At 45.9% G+C, this 24,481-nt stretch overlaps 1 protein-coding gene across 1 annotated transcript; it reads left to right on the top strand.

Moving 5' to 3' along the window:
- Window positions 1-18,795: 18,795 nt before the first annotated feature.
- On the top strand, window positions 18,796-20,169 carry GSTUM_00005017001 (uncharacterized protein; the record flags this gene model as incomplete). Its single annotated transcript, XM_002837007.1, has 1 exon — window positions 18,796-20,169. One exon carries the CDS (start codon window positions 18,796-18,798, stop codon window positions 20,167-20,169), a length of 1,374 nt encoding a protein of 457 aa, XP_002837053.1.
- Between the last annotated feature and the right edge of the window lie 4,312 nt (window positions 20,170-24,481).

Here is a 24,481-nt window from a genome sequence, read left to right as displayed (position 1 = left end):
GCAGATGGCAAAAGAATCCGCCCCTTGGTTGATCTCAAACTACGGAACGAAAACACGGTTATAGACAGCTCGCCTATCCCAAACCAAACCCAGATCCTAAATGCAGTTGGATGGGCTAGATTCCGAAGTAAGATTGACCTAAGCGATGCCTACTTCCAAACAGGGTTAGATCCAGAAAGCGAACGCTACAACAGTTTCAAAACACCCTTCGGAAGTTTCATTAGCTGAGTTATGTTACAAGGTGATATGAATGCACCCGCTACCTTTATGCGAATTATGGAAAACCTCCTGAGCGAATACCTCCACCATTTTGTTGGGGTCTACATTGATGATATTCTCATCTTCTCGAACACCACAACAGAACACGCCTACCATATAGGTTTGGTTTGTACCAAACTTAGGGAAGCTAAATTCTACGCTAGCAGAAACAAATCAATCCTTTTTACCGACAAACTCGATATTCTAGGACACTTTATAGATGATGACGGAATACATGCAGTCCCCGGAAAAATAGCCTGTTTAACGGAATGGTCGACACCCCGGAATCAAAAAGAACTCATGCGATTCCTAGGACTAGTCAACTACATTTCCCAGTTCCTCCCACACCACGCCACTGTGACAGCGCCCCTCACAGACCTTACCGGCAATGCAGAATTTGTCTGCACCCACACTCCTGACCAAGCCTTTACCAACATCAAGGATTTGATTAAAAACGCCAACGTTATTCAACCTATCGACTATAGTAAACCAGAACCAATATGGCTGATTACCGATGCATCGGATGTTGCAGTTGGCGCATGGGTTGGGCAAGGGGCCTCCCATTAAACGGCGAGGCTGGCCGCATTACACAGCAGGAAGTTCACTAACTCACCGATGAACTATGGAAAAACAGACAAGGAAGCCCTTGCTGTGATTCATGCTCTTGCAGCTTTCAACTACATCCTAATGGGCAATACCTTCACTATTGTCACCGACCACCAACCTCTCACTAATCTTAAAACAGAAAGAATACCAGGAAGAAGAAGAACGAGATAGATAGGCGAGATCAGCAAATACGATGCAAAAATCATCTATACCCCTGGAAGAACAAACTATTTAGCTGATTCTCTCTCCCGCCTATATGAGAATCAAGACCTCGCCCACCCTCCCCTTGTTCACGACCACACAAGACAAAGTGAGGACAGCCCTGACGACACCTCCTATGAACAAGAACCATCGATGGCTACCGCCAGCTCTGCCGCTCCCTCCAATCCTTTCTCTTGCACCATGTACAGTGCTGCCGGAACAGAACGAGGAAAGGACATTAATGAAGAATAGAAAGACAATTGCACGCTCCGCAGCACACCTCCTCACAAACTTGAACAAAGCAGACTTCCCTGGTCCCAGTGTTATCATGACACCTGCCCTTTTCACCAGACTGAGATCAAGTTTGGCAACAGATACCAGCGACCGTACTATATGCCTACTGACGATTCCAAAGACACCAGCTTCGACACCATAGAAGGAGCAGAAGAGATGGTCAATGAAGATGAATCGACCCAACCTCCTCATACCCTTAATCCTGTTCCAACACGATACCAAAGTCTTGAAGAACTCGAACAAGCAGCTGCCTACGTGGATGCAATATCCTATTTACACCCCCCACAGTCAGCCCCGCCATTCTCTCCTCCCATAATCGATTCACGACCACTATATGGTGGACCCTTACGAGTATACAACAATGAAACCATTGTCTCGGTCATACCCTCTATTATTTCAGAGCATCGACGTCAACTCTACGACACCTTTGAGGAAGAGGAAGCTCCTATCAAACCAACAAGAGGATCCCTAATCGAGGATGAACGAGATGTTAGATCAACCACAGAAGAATTAACCTCCTCTTTCCGAAGCCAAATGATAGCAGGATATCGCCATAACCCGATTTACTTCAAAGCCATGGATAGCTCCAGGCAGGGAGATCTTGCTCCCTACAACATATCAAATGGAATGGTATATACTAGCACCCGTTATGGTGAACACTGCCTATACATACCAGAGGGCCATATGTTCAATGGAATGACTATTAGAGAATATTTCATATCTGAGATTCACAACAAAGGACACCACAGTGCGGATCGCAACCTCCAATATGCCTCAGAATATGTTTATTGGCCTGAAATGCGACAGGACTTCCGTGATTTTGTCAAACAATGTGAACTTTGCCAGGCAAATAAGGAGCAAACACAACTACCTGAAGGGAAAGTACAAACCCTCCAACTACCATGTGAAATATTCGAATCATATGCCATCGATTTCGCAGGACCATTCAACAAATCCGCTGGATTCGACACCATCGTGGTAGCTGTGGACCGATTTTCTGGATATACCTGGCTCATTCCAATGAAAGTTACCGATTCTTCCCAAGACACCTGGAATAACCTCCAACGATACCTGTTTACCCCCCATGGGTACCCCTTATCCATTGTCAGTGACGCTGATCCCCGCTTTACCGCCAGATTCTGGAAGCAAACCTTAACCTCCCTCGGAATAAACCACATTATGGCTGCCCCTGGACACCATGAGACTAATGGCGAGGCAGAACGAAAAATCCGCGAAGTTAAGACCGGGATTAGGAACATGATCAATGAACGACAAACCAACTGGGAACCAGCCCTTGTTGAGCTCGCTGCATATATCAATGCCGGATTTTCAGATACCTTGGGAATGTCACCATACAAGGCAGTCTTTGGCCGTCAATACCCCCTCCTACCTACAACACTATTTAAGAACTCCTCAGTCCCTGCCTCTGACGACCATCTAAACTGCCACCAAGCAATTCGGAACGATGCCTTCCAAGCTGTTAAGGCTGCCCGATTCCAAAGCACCACTACTGCGCAGAAACGACGACGCAAACATATCCCCATCTCACCAGGAGACATGCTCATGGTACACGGTAACATGTTCATTACCAATGTTGGACGCAGCAAGAAACTGCAACCTCGATGGCGTGGACCCTTCGAAGTCATATCCTTTGACGAGCATACAGAGAACTACACTGTCCTGATGGATGGACGCATGTACCGCTGCAATAATGCAGTCTTTCACGCCTCTGCAGTCAAACGGTTCTACCCGAATGACGACTCCAAGTTCCCTGGAACGACCCACTCTCGACCCGCACCTATCATCATTGAAAAGAAAGATGAATGGGAAGTTGAAGAAATCCGAGACCACCGCCTTTGGCATGGAAATGATCAGTTCCTAGTCAAGTGGAAAGGATATCCGATGAGCGAAAACAGTTGGGAACCACTAGAGGGACTAGAGCACGCTATGGATATGGTGAATGAATGGTGGAAAGACAACATGCCAAACGAATCCCTCCCTCCAACAATCAATTATATTACCATGTGCTGGACACCTACAATGCCAGAAACTGGGCGATGGCACGCAGAACTCGAAGCTAGAGATGGATTTTGGGCACCACGCTTTGAGTCAGAGTTTGAAAGCAGCGATGAGGAGAATCAGGCTATGGAGCAGGCCCTCGACAACTTTATCTAGTCACCAATCACCATCCGAATACCATAACGATGTCAAACTATGTGGAGCTCAATGTGAGGCAGCGACAATAGGTTGTTGGACTGTTGTTGAACCGCGATGCTATCCAACTTGAAGATTAGTTCGAAATCCTCTGGATTGACTACTGTCCTGATTGCGATCATGTTTGTGTTGATTTACAGCACGAATCTGGTATTCGTGACTACTGTGATTTAGATTTCTTCGAGTCTAAGTGTTTCCTTAGAGTTTCCTCTTATCCCTGGTGTGACACTTATGATGAACTAGAGATAGCGGAGTTTGAAGCCTTTGATTCTTTAGCTGATGTTTTTGATGATTATTGGGTTTTGTTTGTTTAAACAGTTGTTTTGTTTTGGCGAATGTAACTGGTACAGGTACTGAGTTATTGGTTTTGTTTTATGTTTTGTTTTTAGTATCGCTTTGATACTTGGTTTGTTTTAAGTCTCGTTTGATACTTGGTTTTGTTTTATGTTTTGTTTTTAGTATCGCTTTGATACTTGGTTTTGTTTTATGTTTTGTTTTAAGTGTCGCTTTGATACTTGGTTTGTTTTAAGTATCTTTTGATACTTGGTTTTGTTTTATGTTTTGTTTTAAGTATCGCTTTGATACTTGGTTTGTTTTAAGTATCGTTTGATACTTGGTTTTGTTTTATGTTTTGGTTCAAGTGTCGCTTTGACACTTAAAGAGCTTTACCAAAGTGTATCGAGTGATACCTTTGATTAGTTTTGTTCATGTTAAGACATGAACAGATTTGTGTATTTAAAGACCGCCTGTCTCTACGATAGAAAGAGCAGACTTCGACAGACAGTATTTCAATATACTTGGTTGAACGGTTACTTCTTTGTTCCTCAGTACACCCTTGAAGCCTCCTTTAGTTCTCAGCTCTCGCCTCCTCTCCGGAAGAGTAGGCCACCTGCCAACTATCGTACCTTTACCGATAACGTGATTAGCACCTTGCGAACACGTTACAACTCATAAGGGTCCACCATATAGTGGTCGTGAATCGATTTTGGGAGGAGAGGGTGGCGGGGCTGACTGTGGGGGGTGTAAATAGGATATTGCATCCACGTAGGCTGCTGCTGGTTCGAGTTCTTCAAGACCTTGGTATCGTGTTGGAACAGGATTAAGGGTATGAGGAGGTTGGGTCGATTCATCTTCATTGATCATCTCTTCTGCTCCTTCTATGGTGTTGAAGCTGGTGTCTTTGGAATCGTCAGCAGGCATATAGTACGGTCGCTGGTATCTGTTGCCAAACTTGATCTCAGTCTGGTGAAAAGGGCAGGGGTCGTGGTAGCAGTGGGACCAGTGGAGTCTGCTTTGTTCAAGTTCGTGAGGAGGTGTGCTGCGGAGCGTGCAATTGTCTTTCCATTCTTCATCAATATCCTTTCCTCGTTCTGTTCCGGCAGCACTGTACATGGTGTAAGAGAAAGGATTAGAGGGAGCGGCAGAGCTGGCGATAGCCATCAATGGTTCTTGTTCATAGGAGGTGTCGTCAGGGCTATCCTCACTTTGTCTTGTGTGGTCGTGAACGAGAGGGGGGTCTGCGATGTCTTGATTCTCATATAGGCGGGAGCGAGCATCAGCTAAATAGTTCGTTCTTCCAGGGGTGTAGATAATTTTTGCATCGTATTTGCTAATTTCACCTATCCATCTTGTTCTTCTCCTTCTGGGTATCTTTTCTGTCTTAAGATTGGTGAGGCGTTGGTGGTCGGTAACAATAGTGAAGGTATTGCCCATCAGGATGTGTTTGAAGGCGGCGAGAGCATCAATCACAGCAAGGGCTTCCTTGTCTGTTGTTCCATAGTTCATCTGTGAGTTAGTGAACTTCCTGCTGTGCAATGCCGCCGGTCTTGCCGTTTCATGGGAGGCCTCTTGCCCAACCCATGCTCTAACTCCAACATGCGATGCATCAGTAATCAGCCATATCAGTTCTGGTTTACTATAGTCCATAGGTTGCATAACTTTGGCGCTTTTAATCAATTCCTTGATGTTGGTAAATGCTTGGTCATGAGTGTGGGTCCAGACAAATTCTGCATTGCCGGTAAGGTCTGTGAGCGGCGCTGTCACAGTGGCGTGGTGTGGGAGAAGGTGGGAAATATAGTTGACTAGTCCTAGGAATCGCATGAGTTCCTTTTGATCTCCGGGGTGTTGACCATTCCATTAAAGAAGCTATTTTTCCTGGGGCTGCATGTATTCCTTCATCATCTATAACATGTCCTAGAATATCGAGTTTGTCGGCAAACAGGATTGATTTGTTTCTGCTAGCGTAAAATTTAGCTTCCCTTAGTTTGGTACAAACCAAACCTATATGATAGGCGTGTTCTGTTGCGGTGTTCGAGAAGATGAGAATATCATCAATGTAGACCCCAAAAAAATGGTGGAGGTATTCGCTAAGGAGGTTTTCCATAATTCGCATAAAGGTAGCGGGTGCATTCATATCACCTTGTAACATAACTCGGCTAATGAAACTTCCGAAGGGTGTTTTGAAACTGTTGTAGCGTTTGCTTTCTGGATCTAACCCTGTTTGGAAGTAAGCATCGCTTAGGTCAATCTTACTTCGGAATCTAGCCCGTCCAACTGCATTTAGGATCTGGGTTTGGTTTGGGATAGCCGAGCTGTCTATAACCGTGTTTTCGTTCCGTAGTTTGAGATCAACCAAGGGGCAGATTCTTTTGCCATCTGCTTTGGGTTGAACAAATATAGGAGCGGCACCTGGGGCTTCTGCCCGGTAGATGACTCCTCTTCTTTGTTGTTGGTTGATCCAATCACAAAGTGGGCTTTTGTATGCGTCAGGAATAGAGTAGGTGGGTTGGTTTTTGAGATTGGAGGGGTCTCGGAGGCGGATGTGGTTGTTCACCTCTCTCATAGGTGGTACTTCTTCGGGTATTTGATCAGGGAAAACATCAGAGTATTCATCCAATAGTTTTTGGGTAGTTGCATCACCGACTGCGGCTCGGTATTCTCCGCTTGTTCGCTTGCATGAGTCTCTGACCTTCTGATCTGGGAAGTCGATAGTTGATTCCCCACACCTGATTATAGCTTTGTGGCGGTTCAGGTATGGCATGCCTATTAGGGTATCGTATTTGGCTAAATTTCCAACCAGCATTTCCTGGGGGGGTAGGACTGCAGAACTAAGTCAAATGGTCGCACTACAGGTTTTATGGCTTGTGGATCGTGATCCCTTTACTGCCATATTGACTGGTACGGGTTGGTTATGGTCTCGAGTTAGGAGTCCATGGACAGAGACAAAGGCATTACTGATCATATCTCTTCCGATTGTACCAGTGTCGAATAGGACTCGAGCCCTTTTACCATTGATCAGGATAGTACCTTCTAGAGCGGTGTGTGCTTTGAATGTAGCCGGAGGTCAAACACTGTTGCATTCCACATCGATATATCCGATATGGATCTCTTCATATTCACTGGATTGGGCGTTATCGCTTTCAACATTGTTGGCCGATGCTTCTTGCTTAATTGCCTTTCCTTTTCCTTTCTTTGTAGGACAGTTCTTTGCCATGTGCCCTGTTTTTCCACATTCAAAACATTCTCCTTTTTGCTGTCTCGATTCTCTGGAGGATTTTGTTTTCTTCTTGAAAACCCGTGGGATATCGTCTTCAGAGTTGCTGGAGGCTTTGTGTCATGGCTGGCTGTTCCTACTAGAGGATGTCTGTGTTTTGTGGGCCTTGGTCTCATGGAGAATGGCGTCCTTTCATTCTGCTCTTGCAATTATTACTGCAATTTCATCGCCATCTTCCTCAAGTGGTTCTACTTCTCGCCGGAGGGTAGGGTGCATGGTGTCGTAGAATCGTCGCTTCAGGATGTATTTGGAGATACTTCCTCTCTCCATTCGGTCCTTATACATTATTAGGTCCGTAGCTACATCGGTGATTCGCTTGACATGCATTCCGTTAACTTGCTGGAGCTGGTTGAATTTGTTGTATAGGAGGTCGTTGGTTATAGAGGATTGGAATCATCCTTTCAGGTAATCGAGAACTGTAGATCCTCTTAATCTTATATTCCCGCCGAAATCCTTATAGCATTGGTGGTATGCGTCGGTTGCCTTTCCTTCACAGAATAATCCAATGATAAGTCCGGTTGTAGGGTCTTCCACATCTTTTCTTTGTAAGAGTAGGAAGTGTGAGAGTTCCATTGCCCATCGTTCAAAGGCTTCAGGCTTGAGGTCTTTTCCTTCTCCTGTGAACTTTGCTGGGAGGTGGAGTTTAAACTTAGGGGGTTCAAATGCTGCGGGTACCTCCTCTTCTTCAGGCCTTGCCCAAGATTTCCCTCCTCCCGAAGGCCCTCCTCCTGTGCTAGCCATATCTGATTCGCTACTAGATTCGGGGTCGTTTGGAGGTTCAAAGGAAGGCTTTTTTGCCGGGATAGAAGGGAATTCTCCTGGAGGTTGTGTATCTTCCGTGTTTGCGGGATCGCCCGGCTCTTTAGCAGAGCGCCGGGGTTGTTTCTTTCTTGTAAGGTCTTGTCGTGGGATTTGCTTCCCACTCCTGGTCGTCAAAGATTCTATCTTGGGTTTGAGATGAAGCCGAATATACTGAGATTCTGCTGCTTCTCTCCGCTAGCATTCTGAGGTGGATATGGATAGGTTGATCAGGCCTCAATCCGGGGACAGGTTCTTAACCACTTGCTGAGGTTAAAAAAATGTAACGTGTTCGCAAGGTGCTAATCACGTTATCGGTAAATGTACGATAGTTGGCAGGTGGCCTGCTCTTCCAAAGAGGAGGCAAGAGCTGAGAACTAAAGGAGTCTTCAAGGGTGTACTGAGGAACAAAGAAGTAACCGTTCAACCAAGTATATTAAAATACTGTCTGTCGAAGTCTGCCTTTTCTATCGTAGAAACAGGCGGTCTTTAAATAAACATATCCGTTCATGTCTAGCATGAACGAAACTAATCAAAGGTATCAACTGATACTCTTTGGTAAAACTCCTTAAGTATCAAAGCGATACTTAAAACAAAACATAAAACAAAACCAAGTATCAAACAATACTTAAAACAAACCAAGTATCAAAGCGATACTTAAAACAAAACATAAAACAAAACCAATAACCGAGTACCCGTACCAGTTACACATAGTAATTGTTTCCCATGGTTGTTCGGGGACTTCGTTTGATTTTAGTAATCCATATGGTGCGTGTTTAGCCGTTTTCGTTCTCTGGCATATGTCGCAGTTTTTGACATATCGTTTGACCTCTTCGTGCAGTCCTGGCCAATAGATTGATCTCGTGATGAATTCCATGGTTTTAGCCGCTCCTCCGTGTCCTGCCGTTCGGATATCATGGTGTTGTCATATGATGTTTGTCCTTATCTCCTCTTCTTCCGGGATCCATTGTTTTCCATCGTACCACATATTTCCGTCCTTCCATTGGTATAACCCCAGTGCAATTCCTTTCTTCTCCCTTTTTCCTTCTTCCAAGGCTTCTCTTATTGCCTGGATTGTTTTGTCTTTCTCGTTCGCGTTCTCAATTCCTCTTTCCTCCTTCGATGTGAATTGAATAACCTCCATGGCCTCGAAGTATGTTTTTGGTAATAGGGTCCGTGTTTTTTGTTTGATTCTTTCGTCTTCTTTCGTTCGTAGTTTGTCACTTGCAATCCTTGTGAGAGCGTCTGGCTTTCCGCTCTCTTTTCCTGGTCGGTATTCGATTTTGAAGTTGTATTTGCTAAGGTGCTCTATCCATCTTATCTGGCGGTCGTTCAATTCTTTCGTAGTCATGAACGGGACCAGGTTCTTGAAGTCGGTTAGAACTCGGACTGGATGGTCGTTGTTTGAAACGTATCTCCTCCATTCTTTTAATGCTTGAACTATTGCTAATAGTTCTTTGTTTGCAACATCGTAGTTGCACTCTGCGGGGGTCATTGTCTTGGATCGGTAAGACACTGGCCTCCATTTTCCATCATCGCATTGTTGCGATAGTATGCCTGAACATACGTATTTTGAGGCATCTATTTCGATCATTGTTTTTCGGTTTGGGTCGAGATGAACCAGTATAGGTGCTGATGTTAGATGCGTTCGTATTCCATCATATGCTTTTGGTTCGTTTTCTCCCCATTCCCATTTCTTGTCTTTCTTCGTAAGGTTATAGAGTGGTTTTGCAAGCCTGCTAAATCCCTCTATGAACCTTCGATAAAAGTTGCAGAATCCCATTAAGCACTGAACATCTGTTTTGTTGTTTGGTTTGGCCCAATCCCAAATGGCTGCTGTTTTAACTGGGTCAACCTTGACCCCGCTTCGATTGATGATAAATCCAAGGTATTCTGTTTCTTCCTTATGGAATTCGCATTTTGTTGGTTTGATCTTCATTCCTGATCCTTGTATTGCCGCCATGATGTTGCTGATATCTTTTTGGTGTTGTTGTATGTTCTCCGAGTATATGAGTACATCGTCCAAGTATACGATACAACATATGTCGAGGTACTTGTTAAGTACCCTGTTGATCCATCTCTGGAATGAAGCCGGTGCGTTGGTTAGCCCGAAAGGCATAACCAAGTATTCGAACATTCCGTATCTGGAGGCGAATGTAGTCTTCCATTCGTCTCCTGCCTTGATGCGTATATTGTGGTATGCGTCTTTGATGTCGAGTTTGGTGAAATATTTTGCTGATCGTAGTCTGTCCAGTACTTCCCCAATCAAGGGTAGTGGATATCGGTCTTTCTTGGTAACTGAATTGAGGGCTCTGTAGTCCACGTAGAGTCTCATTTTTCCGTCTTTCCTTCTGACGAATAGTATTGAAGATCCTCCTGACGCGAAGGAGTCTCGGATCCATCCTCTCTTTAGGTTTTGCTCGATATACTTCCTAAGTTCTTCGAGCTCTGCTTCCCCTAGGGGGTATAACTTTTTATAGGGAATTTCTTTTGTTTTTCCCGTTTTTTCGTCTTTGTCCAGCTGAATTTCGTGGTCGATTCCTGGTCTTTGAGGTGGTAGCTCCGTAGCTTCCTCTTCTTGGAATAGATTTGTGAATTGGTGATATTCTTTTGGAACCAATTCTTTCCATCCCTTTTTGCTTTGGTATTTCTTGTCCTGGATTGCTAGTTCTGTGCTGATGTTGATTTTTGCTAGAACTGCTTTCTCGTCTTTGTATTTCCATTTGAGAATTCCGGTGGTATCTCCTCTTCGATAATATCGTCCAAAGGCTTGTGCTGTGATCTCTTTGATCTCAATTCTTTTTGTTGTATCGAGCTGGTTTTGGCCCATACTTCCAAATCTCTCGTTTCCTCTCAAGGTTTCTTCCAGTTGATCTACTTCGTGCAGATCCTCTTTGTTGATTTTTTCCATCATCAACTGTGCGATTCGATCGCCTTTCTGGACTTGGTAGTCCTCTTGAGCTAGGTTGGCCAGAACCACTTTGATTTCACCGGTATAGTCGATGTCGATCACTCCTGCCATGATCATGAGTCGGTGTTTGACGCTAGACCACTGCAGGGTGCTATTCGTCTATAGGTGCCTTCTGGGAGTCCAATGGCTATTCCCGTTGCTATCTTTGCCTGCCTGTTGGCCGGTATCTGGATTCCTTCGTTGGCATATAGGTCGTGTCCTGCTGCCCCTTTGGAACCCTTGGTAGGCACTTTTGCCTCTTGGTCCAGTCTTCGTATCTGAACCCTCTTGTCCTGCCACATCTCGGCAAACTTCGCATGTAAAGTTTCTTCTTCCGCTTCTCGTATTGGTGTGGAGTATACTACAGGTGAACTGTTGAGACATTGTGTCACACATAGTCCACCTGTAAACGTCATCTTGTTCTCGTTCCAATCGATCGTTGGATTATGCTTCCGTAACCATGGCATCCCTAGGACTATCTCATAGTTCTTTAGATCTGCCACTTGAAAGGTTGCCGTTTCCCTATGGCTGTCAATGTCCATAGGTACTGTCGCCGTATGGGTTATAGGACCCATCGCGCTTGGCTTTCCATCCGCTAGGTAGACTTGTTTTGCTTTCTTCGCTTGTTTGGTGTGGAGGCCGTATTTGTCGCATATTTCTCTATCGATGAAGTTTTCAGTGGACCCCGAGTCGAGCATTGCAAATATTGTTGTTCCTTCTCTTTCTCTGTTGTATATCTTCGTTTTGATCATGACATGATCTCCATCTTCTTCTCTTCTTTGCATGTGTAGTGCCGTGTAGTAGTTCGCTAACTTGATGGGTTTTCCAGGTCCACATCTTGGGTCTCCCAGACCACCATTTACTGGGGACCCTCTTCGTTTTCCGCCTGTGAATCCTCTGCTATCATCTCGCAGATGTTGCTCCTTTTCTGATTTTGGAAACGGTTATTTCCAGCAGCTCTGTTTCCTTGATATCCGTTGTCCGATCGGCTTCTGCATTCTCGTATCCGATGCCCTGCTTTTCCACACCTTAGGCATAATTTCCCATTCATCCTTCTGGCGTATTCTTCTTTAGACAGATTCAGAGCAGGTCCTGTTCTTGACTTGTCTAACTCCATTGGTTTGCCTGGTGGTAATGCTCGACTTTCTCCTCGAGGTGCTTGCGGTTTGAAGGTTCCGTCCATGTTCCTGGATGATTGGACCACTCTGTGCGCTATAGTATTTTCCGAGTTGCTCCGAACCATGTTCAATTTGCTTTCTTTGTCGATCGCCCATCTTGCAAACCGTTCGGCTGTCGTATAGCGCATGTAACCGGTACGGGTACTCTGTTATTGGTTTTGTTTTATGTTTTGTTTTAAGTATCGCTTTGATACTTGGTTTGTTTTAAGTATCGTTTGATACTTGGTTTTGTTTTATGTTTTATTTTAAGTATCGCTTTGATACTTGGTTTGTTTTAAGTATCGTTTGATACTTGGTTTTGTTTTATGTTTTGTTTTAAGTATCGCTTTGATACTTGGTTTGTTTTAAGTATCGTTTGATACTTGGTTTTGTTTTATGTTTTGTTTTAAGTATCGCTTTGATACTTGGTTTGTTTTAAGTATCGTTTGATACTTGGTTTTGGTTTATGTTTTGTTTTAAGTATCGCTTTGATACTTGGTATGTTTTAAGTATCGTTTGATACTTGGTTTTGTTTTATGTTTTGTTTTAAGTATCGCTTTGATACTTGGTTTGTTTGTGAGGCCAGAGAGCTCATAGTATGCTGTGGAGAGGAAGGCAGTATAGGTGAAGCCCTTAAAGGACTCAGAGAACTCAAGTGATTGAGGTTATTGGAATGGAGGAGAATATATGAGCTTGGACTTATACTTGGTAGAGTACTAGAAGCTTCAGTCTCCATCATGGTTAGGATCCCTTCAACTTATATGATAGAGGGGGGAGAAAAGAAAAGTCCCTGATAGTAACTCCAGAGCCTGGATGTGTTACTAGCACTAAGATCCTCCAATTTATCTTTCTGGCCACAGGAAATCTTGAGAACAAGTTTACTCTGAACCTGATCAAGAACTTTCTTTAAACGTCTTTGTGAGTTTACTATTCTTGCACATTCCCAGCTACTTACTCTATATATCGTCATCCATTACAGCTTTTATAATTCTTACATTTTCAATATACCTGCTCAAGACACTCCATCCAGTTTCTTAATGTCTGTCAAGATAACAGTTTTTCCACATCGCAGCCTGTCTCCCAACTTCCCCGCGTGACCCTGCAGATCTTTTTTTTCCGACCTTTATGACCCTGTGCGAGTACAGTACCTCCGTAAATGTGATGTGATTGAAACTGGTAAATTTCCTCGAACGTTTTCTGCTTTACAATTGGCTGAATAAACCCTTCTGTTTCCGGACCTTCCCCGACATGGGCTAGGGTGATTTGATAGGGTAGTTTTCACAGTCGCATTACTCTCATGGTGTTTCTCGCCGACTGTGAATGGCATACTAGGAGATGGCTTGGTGCACAGAACTTTCTGTGCAGAGGGCGCTTTCGTGTTTCCTTCGTTAGACTAGTGTAATTACATCTTCCCCTCAACAAATCAATCTGATCACCGCTTCACTTGTACGTACAGGACAAATAGCCACTACCATGTGGTTGGCTTGATTTCATGTGCTTTATCCTTCAACTTTGCGTAATCTGTTAATGCAATCACTTAACCAACAGCGTTCATCCCAGACTACCACTAATTTTGGCTTCCACTGCTCTTTGTTTGTCTGCGGGAATTTCATAGTCCACTTCCTGTAATTTTTCCTGGCTCCCATGCTTGATATTCCACCGCTACCCACAATCATTCTCAAATCCTGAACAAATCTGGGATTAATTTTGAAGCGCACAAGGAGAAAGGAGAGACTGGAGCGAGAAGTGTACCTTGTAAAGATATGATCTATCAAACTTGCTTGGATAGAGGATACCATTCGCCGGTCTGTCAGTGAGATTGCGACGGATTGCCGCCTTCCAAGAATTGGGCAGTTGCATCTCAGACCCAATGCTGAAGGCAATTGAATCTGACATCTGGGCAGCAGAGATGCTGCAGGCAAGGACTTCATCAAGTCCATCATGCAGATGTTGTTGGATCATCTCTACCACCTTTAATGGTGTTCCTGGAGGGCACGTCCATCCACATGATATCTTCTTAAAGAGCGGGGAAACATTAATTGTCAGATGTGGGTACAAGAGATGGATTGCGCTAATAAATTCATAGCAAAGCCAGCGCATAGACTTTGATGTGACAATGTGAAGAACCTGTGGAGCTGGGATACTGAAATAAGGACTTGCAAATGCGAGGGCAAGGGCGCATTCACAATGGACCTCTGGATCGCGAATTATTTTTGACGTAAGTTGGATCTTGAAGAGTGTCAGTATTTCCGGATATACTTCAATAACATCACCATACTAACGACTGGGGAACCTTTATATTCTGCCCAGTGATTGAGTGTATTTAGGAAGTCACCTGTGAATGGCCTTATATCGGGTGGTCAGTGTCCCCAACCGTCCCGGGCATGGTGGCTAAGGACGGCAGGTCATGGCGTCCATCTTCCATAAAGACGGCAGCCCTAGGGGTTGACGCCCGGGCCCTGCAGTCTTAGTACAAATGGGGTCTTCCGACAAGGCATCTGCAGGGGACGGTCGTCATTGGCAGTCACCTCTAGGCATCGCGCCTATTCCGCATCTTGAAACACCCGCAGGGCCCGGTAGTCCGTCCCGGGCATCTTCCCATGCACCGCCGTCCGTCCCGTCCGGACTGAAAGACGGACGGACTGGACGGTTGGGAACACTGGACATGGGTACCGAACTCCTATTACTAGAGTAAGCAAACTGTAAACTAGAGCAAACGTTTGTGGGAAAGATACCTTCCGCAAGCCTTCGACAATGTTACCAAGCCCTGAGACCTGCAGATCGAATCCCTATTACCTGAGTAAGCAAACCATAAACTAGACTAAACATGTGTGGGAAAGAAACCTTCCACAAGCCTTCCATATTTTTACCGAGTCCCGCAACCTGGAGACTAGACTCCTATTACTAAAGTAAGCAAACAGTAAACTAGACTAAACACAAGTGGGAATGAAACATTTCTCAACGTCCCAATTGTTTTATCAAGTCCATTGACCCGGCCCCACTATCAGAGCAATTGTTATCAGATTAGGAGTAATGGAGGGGGTTGCATTCCAACATACTCTTTATATTTCGGTGTCCGGAGTTTGTAATACGCCTATGAAGGAGGTGGTGGAGTTGGTTAGGGGATGGGAGGACGAAGGCACGCTTTCTTAGAGCACCGAGGACGCCGAGGGGAATGCGAGGCATGCTGAAGGGAAGCGTTAAAGAGGGTGATCAGTGTTCCCAACCGTCCGGGGCGCCCTACAGGTCCCTGGCGGGCTGTAGTCCCGGGCGTCCCGGGCAGGGTGGGTGAGGATGGCAGGGCATGGCATCCGTCTTTCATAAAGACGGCTGTCCAAAGGGTTGACGCCTGGGCCCCGCAGTCTTGGGGCGAATGGCATCTTCCGGCGGTTATCTGCAGGCCCAGGTAATTACCTGCAGGGCCCGGCCATTACCCACAGGGCCCGGCCATTACTACAGGGCCCGGCCGTCACCCGCAAGAACCTGGCACATCCTGCCCCCTGAGAAACCTCCAGGGCCCGCCCGTCTGTCCCGGGCAGTGATCTGGACTGACACCGAGATGTCCGTCCGTCCCGGCATCTACCCATGCACTGCCGTCCGTCCGGTCCGCACCCGGGGACGGACGGACTGGACGCTTGGGTTCACTGACCTGGGTGATAAGGAATTGGGGGCGAGACGAAGAAAAATGAGCTGCTTAGGTGAGAAGGAAAGGTGGATGTGTTGGTAAGAAGGAAAAGAGAGGACATATCCGTACACTTGTTGTAAAAATAAGTTGTCACGTGGCTCCGATAAGATGGTTCTTGCACCAAAAAAAAAAAAAAAAAAAAAAATCTTATTGTAGGCGGTTGTAAGGTAGGCTTCCTCCCACGCCCCCAAACCACCAACGCTCCCAAACCTCCTCCCCAACGCCGATATCCTCCTCCTAACACCCAACCCCCTATCCAACCAATACCGTACATGAGAAGAAAAGTTAAGAAACACATTAAACCTGTACAGTACTCAAACTATGCCGCATCAGGAAAGCACTATTCCTCCCTAAACACCATTGCCACTGATCCGGCGATTAGAGAACCAGCGGAGATAGCAAATTACAAGGGCTTTTACGGTACTCTACTAGACAAATAGGTTTAGAACCGTAGTAAAAAAATGAAAATAAAAAAGACCCATTTAGCGTTAATTTCTAGCAATTTTTGTGATTTTTGTCGATTGAATTGTTACTATATTATAAAGTGTGTTGAGGAAACTTCATCTTTTTAAAGTATTGGCGAGGTCGAAGGTTTCACCTTCTTTGGGACAGAACACGTCCAAAACTGGCAAAGGAGAGTCTGAGCTTTGGAAACCCCTACCCATGGTATGCCATGGTATATTGAACATATACCTCTGCCATCCATGGTATCTTAAACTTTTTCTCGTCGGGGTGACATTGTACAGTACCCGAGTATTGTGGGCGGATTTCGCATCCCTATCCCAAGAAGAGACTAAGTGGTTCTAATCGGTCCCGCAAGAGATTCCGTATTTTAAGATAGTTGCCATTTTCACATTCGGCGTTGTTGTTATTTTAGTTTTTTCCTCCTTCTGGCGGGCTTGGTGGTGTTGATTCTTGGGGTGATACCTGGCGAGGTTCGTGGAGAGTTTTGTGGGAGAAGAACTACTATCGTGCGGGTAGAGTAATTCCCGGTAACCTGTGTCATGCTGGTCTTGGTACGCGGTCGGCGGCCAGTGGATACCCGATTCGCGATCGCTATGGCTGTTCTGACAAGCTCGGTTCCTCCTACTGATGCCCGCCCATCACCCATCTCCCACGCTCCGTCCCCTGGCCCTCCCTAGTCCATTGTGTCCCCCGCGCCCCCTCTTCGTCCACTTTAGTTCTCAAGAGCGATTACCCTCGCGTCCACTTTTTCAGATATCTCGCCCACTGGTGTACTGTACTTGAGCAGCGCCTAGCCGTACTCCCCCAGACCATTTCCAGTCCCCCCCCCGGAAACTGACCCCATACAAAACAACCTCAAGCTAAACACGTCCCAAGCATCATTTCCATCACCGCTCAGACCAACTTCAGATGCATTCTGCAGCCCAAATAAGTATGATATGATCTGAGACAGAGGAGCCCCTCACTCGCCCCAAATTTCGCTACCGGCTTTAGCTCCTTTGGCCGCATTTCGAACTGCTCCAGGGCAGGTCCGCTCACATTGTCTATCCTTATCCACAACGCCGGCGTCACGCCACACCAACTTGTGTGAAATGTTAGAGCTCTACAAGTGGATATTGTTGTCCAATCAAGCTCGCATACTGGAGTACTCGGGTAGAGGGCTCGCGCGGGTGGCCATGGTCATTGCAAGTGCATGGTTCGACCGCATAGGCACATGGCGGTCGTTGGTGCGCAATTAATGGCTAAATCCTTTCGAATTTGCCTCTAGAAGGTACTGATTTGCAGTCAAGACCACAATTTTGAACTAGTCTCTTTTCAACACTTCTTCCGTTCACAAGCTCGTGGGATAACTTTTCCCCCCCAGCGAGACAAATACTTCATGAGATCAAAGACGACATGAGCGGGCCGCCAGTAGGTAAAGACTCGCGCTACGGAGGACATCTTTGCTCGCCTCGCCAATTAATCCACGCGCCTCTTTTCCGCAGGTTCATGCAATAATTGTCCCTTCTGCTTCGAAAAGATGCCACGCAACGAACCGAACACCGCAATGTTTCAAGGAGCTGCTTAACTCGGTGCTTTTTTTTTTTTTTTTCACCCCCTCCGATGTATGACTTTCTTTTTTTTTTTTTCTCCCGGAGAAAAAGAAGAAAATACAAGAAAAATATTCACACTTTTGGACTGTTCGCTGCGTCTTACAAGTACCTGGTCAGCACATTCCGCCACGTTACAATTTTCAGGGACTCCGCCTTTGCTGTCGTAGTTATACAGTCTTTCGGTTTTATTATGTTCATATCCTTCTCAGAGATAATTGTGGGAGCTATTAGTCCCCTTTTCGCTTTCTCCTTCCCTGCCCAAGAGGAGAAATGGTATGTATGGTATGGTATCATAGCTGACCACTCGAGTACCTGTAGAGGGCAACCGCTGAACCGGCATACGTACTCGTACCCTCAAGATAAGGCTTCGGTTACAGAGTGACTGAGTTTGGTTCAGTGCACGAGACAGCGGCTCGAAACGGTGTAATCACGTGAGCTAAATCATTGAGCAGCAGGGTTTTCCTCTTGATTTCCGCAGGTTGAACCGTGGCTCGGCCTATCAAATCGCTGGGAAATGCTAAGTCCACCTAAATATAAATCGTGCGTCATCCTCATCGCCCGTTACTGGAGTCGTGAAAAGATCACCTTTTTTTCTTCGCCTTCGAACACAGACAACCCCGTTTGAAAAGAGTGGGTGGCGGGCAGTCTGAGCGAGTCGTGTGAACCTCAGACAGCCAATCATCATTCGTCACTCGAGAATGGTTGTTGTCATTAAAGGTTGTGTAACAATGAACAGCTAGCCCATCCAACACTTTTACCAAGCGAACCTATCAAAATCTGGAGTACTTTGCCATCTACTGGAGAACGGCAGAAACGTCACGCCTAGCTGTCCCCTTGATCGGCTATCATGGTCGGACTGGAGAATCGGTATATATCGCAAGTGGGTGCGCACACGAGAAGGGAGTGTGGAGAGAAAAAATCCTAACTCCTCCTTGTTGTTGCTGTTCCTTTTACTCAATTTGCAGGGCATTTCAAAAAAAAAAAAAAAAAAATTTATTCGCAAAATCGCTCGCCTACCGGTAATGGACATCCCTGCACTACCGCTCTTCGACGCCATTCGCGGTGTCATGGCTGGTTCATGGCCAGACGATGAGTACGATCTCGCAGAGTCACCGCTTTCGTATGTAGACTACCGGAAGCAGAAACTCGATTGCGGTGAACCAGTCACCATCACGACACCATCCATCACCATCGTGAAGCAAGACGCCGAGCCCGAGTCGGTCGTCGTTGTCGGGGAGCCAAGCCCCGAGTCCGGGGACAGCGCAGACCCAGCGCCTAAGGCTGAATCAGGACCTAAGTTGGGAACTGAGACAAGCGAGACAGATATAGATACAAAAGGGACAGGTTACGTCGATGCTGGTGTGCAAACTGACGGTTCGTGGCTTAACGCAATGTTAGGATTCGAGGCGCCAAGAGAAAAGGATATTTCAGCGAGTGCATTACAAGACGGGAGGGAGGAGGACGGAAGGACAGTTTTGGGCACTGAAGTTGAAGAAGGGAATAACCTTCCGACGCGCTCCCGTAGAAACACTTTGGTCCAAACTGAAGGCACTAGCCACTTGGACCCCCTTCGACCCATCACTAGTGGTGGTGATTCGACGGAAACATTATCTATTAATTCTGACGGGCCCACGGAAGTGTCGACAGCAGTTCAAGTGAGGATCTTTAGCTCACCACCTCCCTCCTCCGTCACTACCTTACCTCTCGACCGACACGATTCTGGCTTCTTCCCCACACCAACTTCACGGCCACAGACTCCTCCTTTGAAATCAAAATCGAGACGATCACTCCCACCAAGTCCACCACCGAGTCCGCCATCCATGAGGAGGCAAGCAGTGGTCGTCGGTCAGTCGCTGATTGAGCGAAAAAGCACGGAGTCGACAACAACAAGCACCTCGGCCCGGATAATCTCCATAGAAAATCCCCAACCAAGCTCGGTGTCGATAGTCAGTCACAACTTTAGTACAACCTCCGTGACGCGTCCCCGATTCAGCACGAGTTCCCTGATAGTGCCAAACTCTCTCTATTCATCACCGAAGAGTTCCCGCTTCTTTGAGGATTTAAGTGACGAGCTCCGACCCGGAACTGCCGCGAGTGTGGAAGAACTCGCGCGACAATCGGAACCAAAAAAGGCGCCCAGCGTAAGACCGTGCACTACCGTACCGTCAGTGCAGTCGGAAAAGATCACCACATCTCTTGTGCGTCCAGCGACTGCGCCCGGCCCGTCTACCCCATCGAAGGGAAAGCATAGGAAGCTGAAATTAAGACTGCTGAAAGGTTGTGGCCTCAAGATCGGTATCCCGCAATGGGCCAAGAAGAAGAAGTCTTCTAATGAGGGGAAGAGGGTTGTTAGTTATGAGAGCACGGTCTTGACATTGGCCAGTGAAAAGGCATAAACCTTTCAGCGGTTTTAATTCTTCACACTATTTCGTTTGGGCCCATTTCTTGCATTACTAGAGGAGAATTTATCGTGGCGTTTGGTTTGGAGCATGGTGCATTTTTCATAGAAGGGAGGTTTTGTTTTCTCTTTTTCTTTCTTTCCTTTCCCCCTTTCTCCTTTTAATGCCCATTCTTTTCATCCCCCCCCGGTTTGGGGATTCTGCGGTGTATGGTTTACCGCAACGAATGATGTTTACGACTGAACTGAACTTATCCGAACGTACGCACCGGTTCCGCCCAACTTTGTGTTGCTGGCACCACAGCACACTCTCATTTCTGGTCTCTATTCACTTCTTGTGTTATGTTTTATTTTATTTTACGTTAATTTTCTTTTTTTAATTTTATTTCCTCTCATCTCGTTTAACCCTACATTCTGGGGATAGATAGACCCACGATGCCAAGAATACTTTTTGTCAAAAATAAGAAGCTAATCTAATTATATTATATCTTTCTAAACCCTTTCGAGATTACCCTCCGGGTGCACTTTATCATACTCGTGAATTAGGATTGGGATAATTTTTTAAAATTAGCATCATAATATGATACTACCCGTACGAGTAGAGTCCTGAATGAGCCCTTTGGGAAGCCTAAGCCTGGAATAAAAATAGTTAGGGTAGTCCAAGGAAAGTTGTCGAAGTATAGTATCATACGTACCGTTTAGTATGGAACAACAGTCTATAATAGATCATATCTTGTCACGACGGCAATCTCGATGGCGTTTTTACGCATATCGTACAAGTATGGAATAAGAGGAGAGGTGGTTTGTAGATTACCCGACGCGAGAGAGGATTAACTTGTCGTGCAGCGATGCGAGGCAGTGGGAATATAGTTAGTATGCAGAATAAAATTGTGATACCCTGCTGGTGGTCCGTCATCACACCCTTGCCCGATCTTGGCAACTTGTAACTTTAACCGTGAAGTATGATGTCGTATAATAATAATAATATAGAAGGAATTGGACCAAGATGTATGATACAGCAAAACATTCAATTACGACTATTGTAGTCTAACCCAAACTAAAGTATTCGTACCCTCGAACCCCCCCCACGATGAGAAATGAACCCTACGGTACCAGTATCGGTACAATATTTCCCTCCCGTCATAAAACGAGAAACTCGAAATTTACTTGTCTACTTCTTTCGCACGCAGGTTGTGCGCGTATGGGCTCAAACCGCCAGCCGCTAGACTAAAGAATTCTTTTGAAAGTCAGCGCTCGTCGTTCCATGCGCTAGCCATGTGTGTCTGTGTGAAAAAAAGACAAAAATGAACAAAAACAGACTGCACCGGCACGGCGCAACAAGTTATGGATAACCGGTGCGGATGACAGACAGATATTATCGTCCACGGGGAAGGGCGGAGCGGTGTGTAGAAGCGAGCCCTATTGGATCGAGGTTGGTGGGAAGGCTCGTTCTTTGCTGTGTTATATTATAGGACGTGGCGGGTTGTGTCTGTCTACCTGTCGGTTCACATGTACGGTATCGTAGTCTGCGAGTACTCAGGGTGACGGTGGTGGAGTAGGTTGACATGCAGTGCTGTTGCCAGTACAGTACAGTAACCGCACGGTTACGGACCGGAGTGTTTGGGGTGTGATATAAACTATCATATCGATCAAGATAATATTATGATGATATGTACAGTACCTGCTATAATGCAAAAAAGCTGACGGATATCATAAAATACACGCCCCCTTTCCCGTTTCGTTTTTCCCTACCGGTGCCGGATCGTTTACTGCAGTGCAACTGCAACCGCAACCGGCGCCCTTCCCGTTGCCGTAGGGCATTCTCAAAGCCGGCACAACGGCACTAGTTCTACCCGCCACAGAGAGCCACCAAGCATTGGAATGAGCGAAAGAAAAGAAAAGAAAAGAAAAGCAAAGTGGTCTTAGTAAGCCATCAAGGAACGCACCTTGTTTTCGCGAGGCTGATAGTTTTTTGTCCCGGCGGTTTTCCGACTAGGGAAAAGGAAAAGGAAAGGGAAAAGGAAAAAAAAAAGAAAAAAAGGATTCAAATTGTTGGAGCTAAACTCTTACTTGTATGCTCGTACAGTCCCGTACTAGTACCGGGGGTTGTGGGTAAGTCTGTCGAACCTCCCCTTATTGGTTCCAGTCCTTCGCGGCCACTCAGCGAACAGTATTTGCTCCAGCCACTGCGCCAAGAGTTCGACAGACTTTTTTCCTTCACAAAATATCAAATAATATTCTCTACACGAAAAATTAGCGTCTATGGCCCGTTCAGTTGCATAACTCGCGTTGCACACACGTAAATTCGGCCAACCAGACCAGAGTTCGACAGACTTTTGCGCACACCCTAAGTACACTACCGTATTACTACAGTATGCAGTATGTTATGCACGAAGCTTGTGAGCTGCGAGGTGAATCATTGAGGTGTTGGATGCGTACGGTGCTCTACGGCACAGTGCTACATACGCCCGGCACGTTGGGGGGGGCATACTGGTACATGTATCATTTGCTCGCTGGTGGTACATGTTTCTCCATTCCACCCCACCCCCCTCGAAGACGGGCCGAGGGAAAGGAGTGCTGGGCGGGTTGTACTCGTACGGTGCCACTGAGAATGTCTCTGCCCCCGTTGAATGGGTGTTATCAACCGCGATCTCCGGATGTTCGCTCACCATTTGGTTTTCTTTTGTCTCTCGATGAGTCCAGTCTGACACGTTTTCCCGGTCTGATCCGCTTGTCCAGCTAGCCTGCCTTGAACTCGCCCTCCTCGCTCGCTCACTGGGTCATGCCGTACGGTACTCGAGTAGAGCTTATCGGTAGCAGGAACCCTGCATTCCTTCATTCTTGTGCTTGAACCGAACTTTTACGAAATTTCGGCTCGGAAGCCAGAGGAACAATAACGGGGCATGACGGAGGTTTCCCTTAGGGGGGGGGGTGGCCCGGCCAATTGGAATTTTTCGGTCCCCCCGGGGATCTGTGGGGGGTTTGCTCGAATCAGTGGCGTTGCTTGTTATCCCTTTCAGGTACTATAGAAGAAGGCTGTCTCTATGGTGGTTCAACCGATACAAACGAAGGGGTAAAGCTCAAGTACAGTGGTATGACACTAACTCGAGTATACAAGTTTTTGGAATCTTCTATGTATCAAGCCATTAGCAGATACCAGATTGTCGGCCCCACGATAGGTTTATTTCGACGGATTGACAGAATCGGAAGAGCGATTTACTTATAACGTGCCCTACTAATACTTCTACTGGATTGACTTGGAACCAAGAGAGAGCTAATCCTTCTCGGGAACCCTTTGCCTCTGGACCCGGAGAGGAGCACAGGGCTGGTGGGGACAGTGGATTTCAGAAATTCTTGTTGGTGATATCACATGAGGATGGGAAACGGGGAGATGCTGGGCGGGTTAACCTTAAATAACTAACTACCGGTATTCCGTAGCTCCCTACCGACCTCTGTATGGTAACTGTATCGCTACCAAAACCGGACGGCTAGATTCTGGCCGTTGGTCAGGTTCTAGAGTACTTTACCGGTCCCGGTATGATACTACTTTTGCCTCTTGGGGATCGTGGATTGCTGAGAGTCTGAAACCCCTGGACTCTGGTTGGACGGCACTGTACCTGTACCGGCCTTCGCTACTTGGCTAATGTCTGGCGGCCTTTTTAAAAATGGACTTGCGGATTCCCCGCAATTATGCGGGTCGAGAGAGGAACTGTGCGATCTGACGTGGCTTGCAATGGTATCGCTGGTTAGTGGAAAGGTTACTGATCACACACATAGGTAATATAAATGTGTTTTTTTTAGAAACCTACACATTGGCCTTCAATATCAAAACATTTATTTTAGCATAGCCATGTTGATAGCCCTCTATAGCATACTCCTAATAGCTCAGAAATATTTTTTGAGCTTTCAATGACCTCTGTAGCCTGTTTTATCTGGAAAAACATAAAATATTTCCGAGAATGATTTCATATCAATTGGTCATATGGGTGTGATGTTACGAGTAGTTAAAGTGAAGATGGCTTTTGTGTTGGTTGAATCATGTTGCATGAAGGACACCATAAATCCTCATGAAATGAATAACAAAATTTAATACTAGAAAACTTTTGGTAGATATCTTATACTATAAATATTAAGTTGATAGGGCTTAATCATTGTAGTATTATGCTCTATAACTAGTTGCTATTAGCTTAGTATTCGTTGTTGTCTACCTTTTACTTGGTTCGGATTAGAAAAATATATTGGAAGCCCATTATTCAAGATAGAACTAAATTATGAAAATGGCGCATAGTTTACTAAGTAATTTGGAACAG

The sequence above is a fragment of the Tuber melanosporum genome (genome assembly GCF_000151645.1).
Source record: "Tuber melanosporum whole genome shotgun sequence assembly, scaffold_17, strain Mel28".
In the NCBI taxonomy this organism is placed as follows: Eukaryota; Fungi; Ascomycota; class Pezizomycetes; order Pezizales; family Tuberaceae; genus Tuber; species Tuber melanosporum.
Note: the sequence above shows the minus strand (reverse complement) of the source record. Positions and strands in the feature narration are given on the sequence as shown.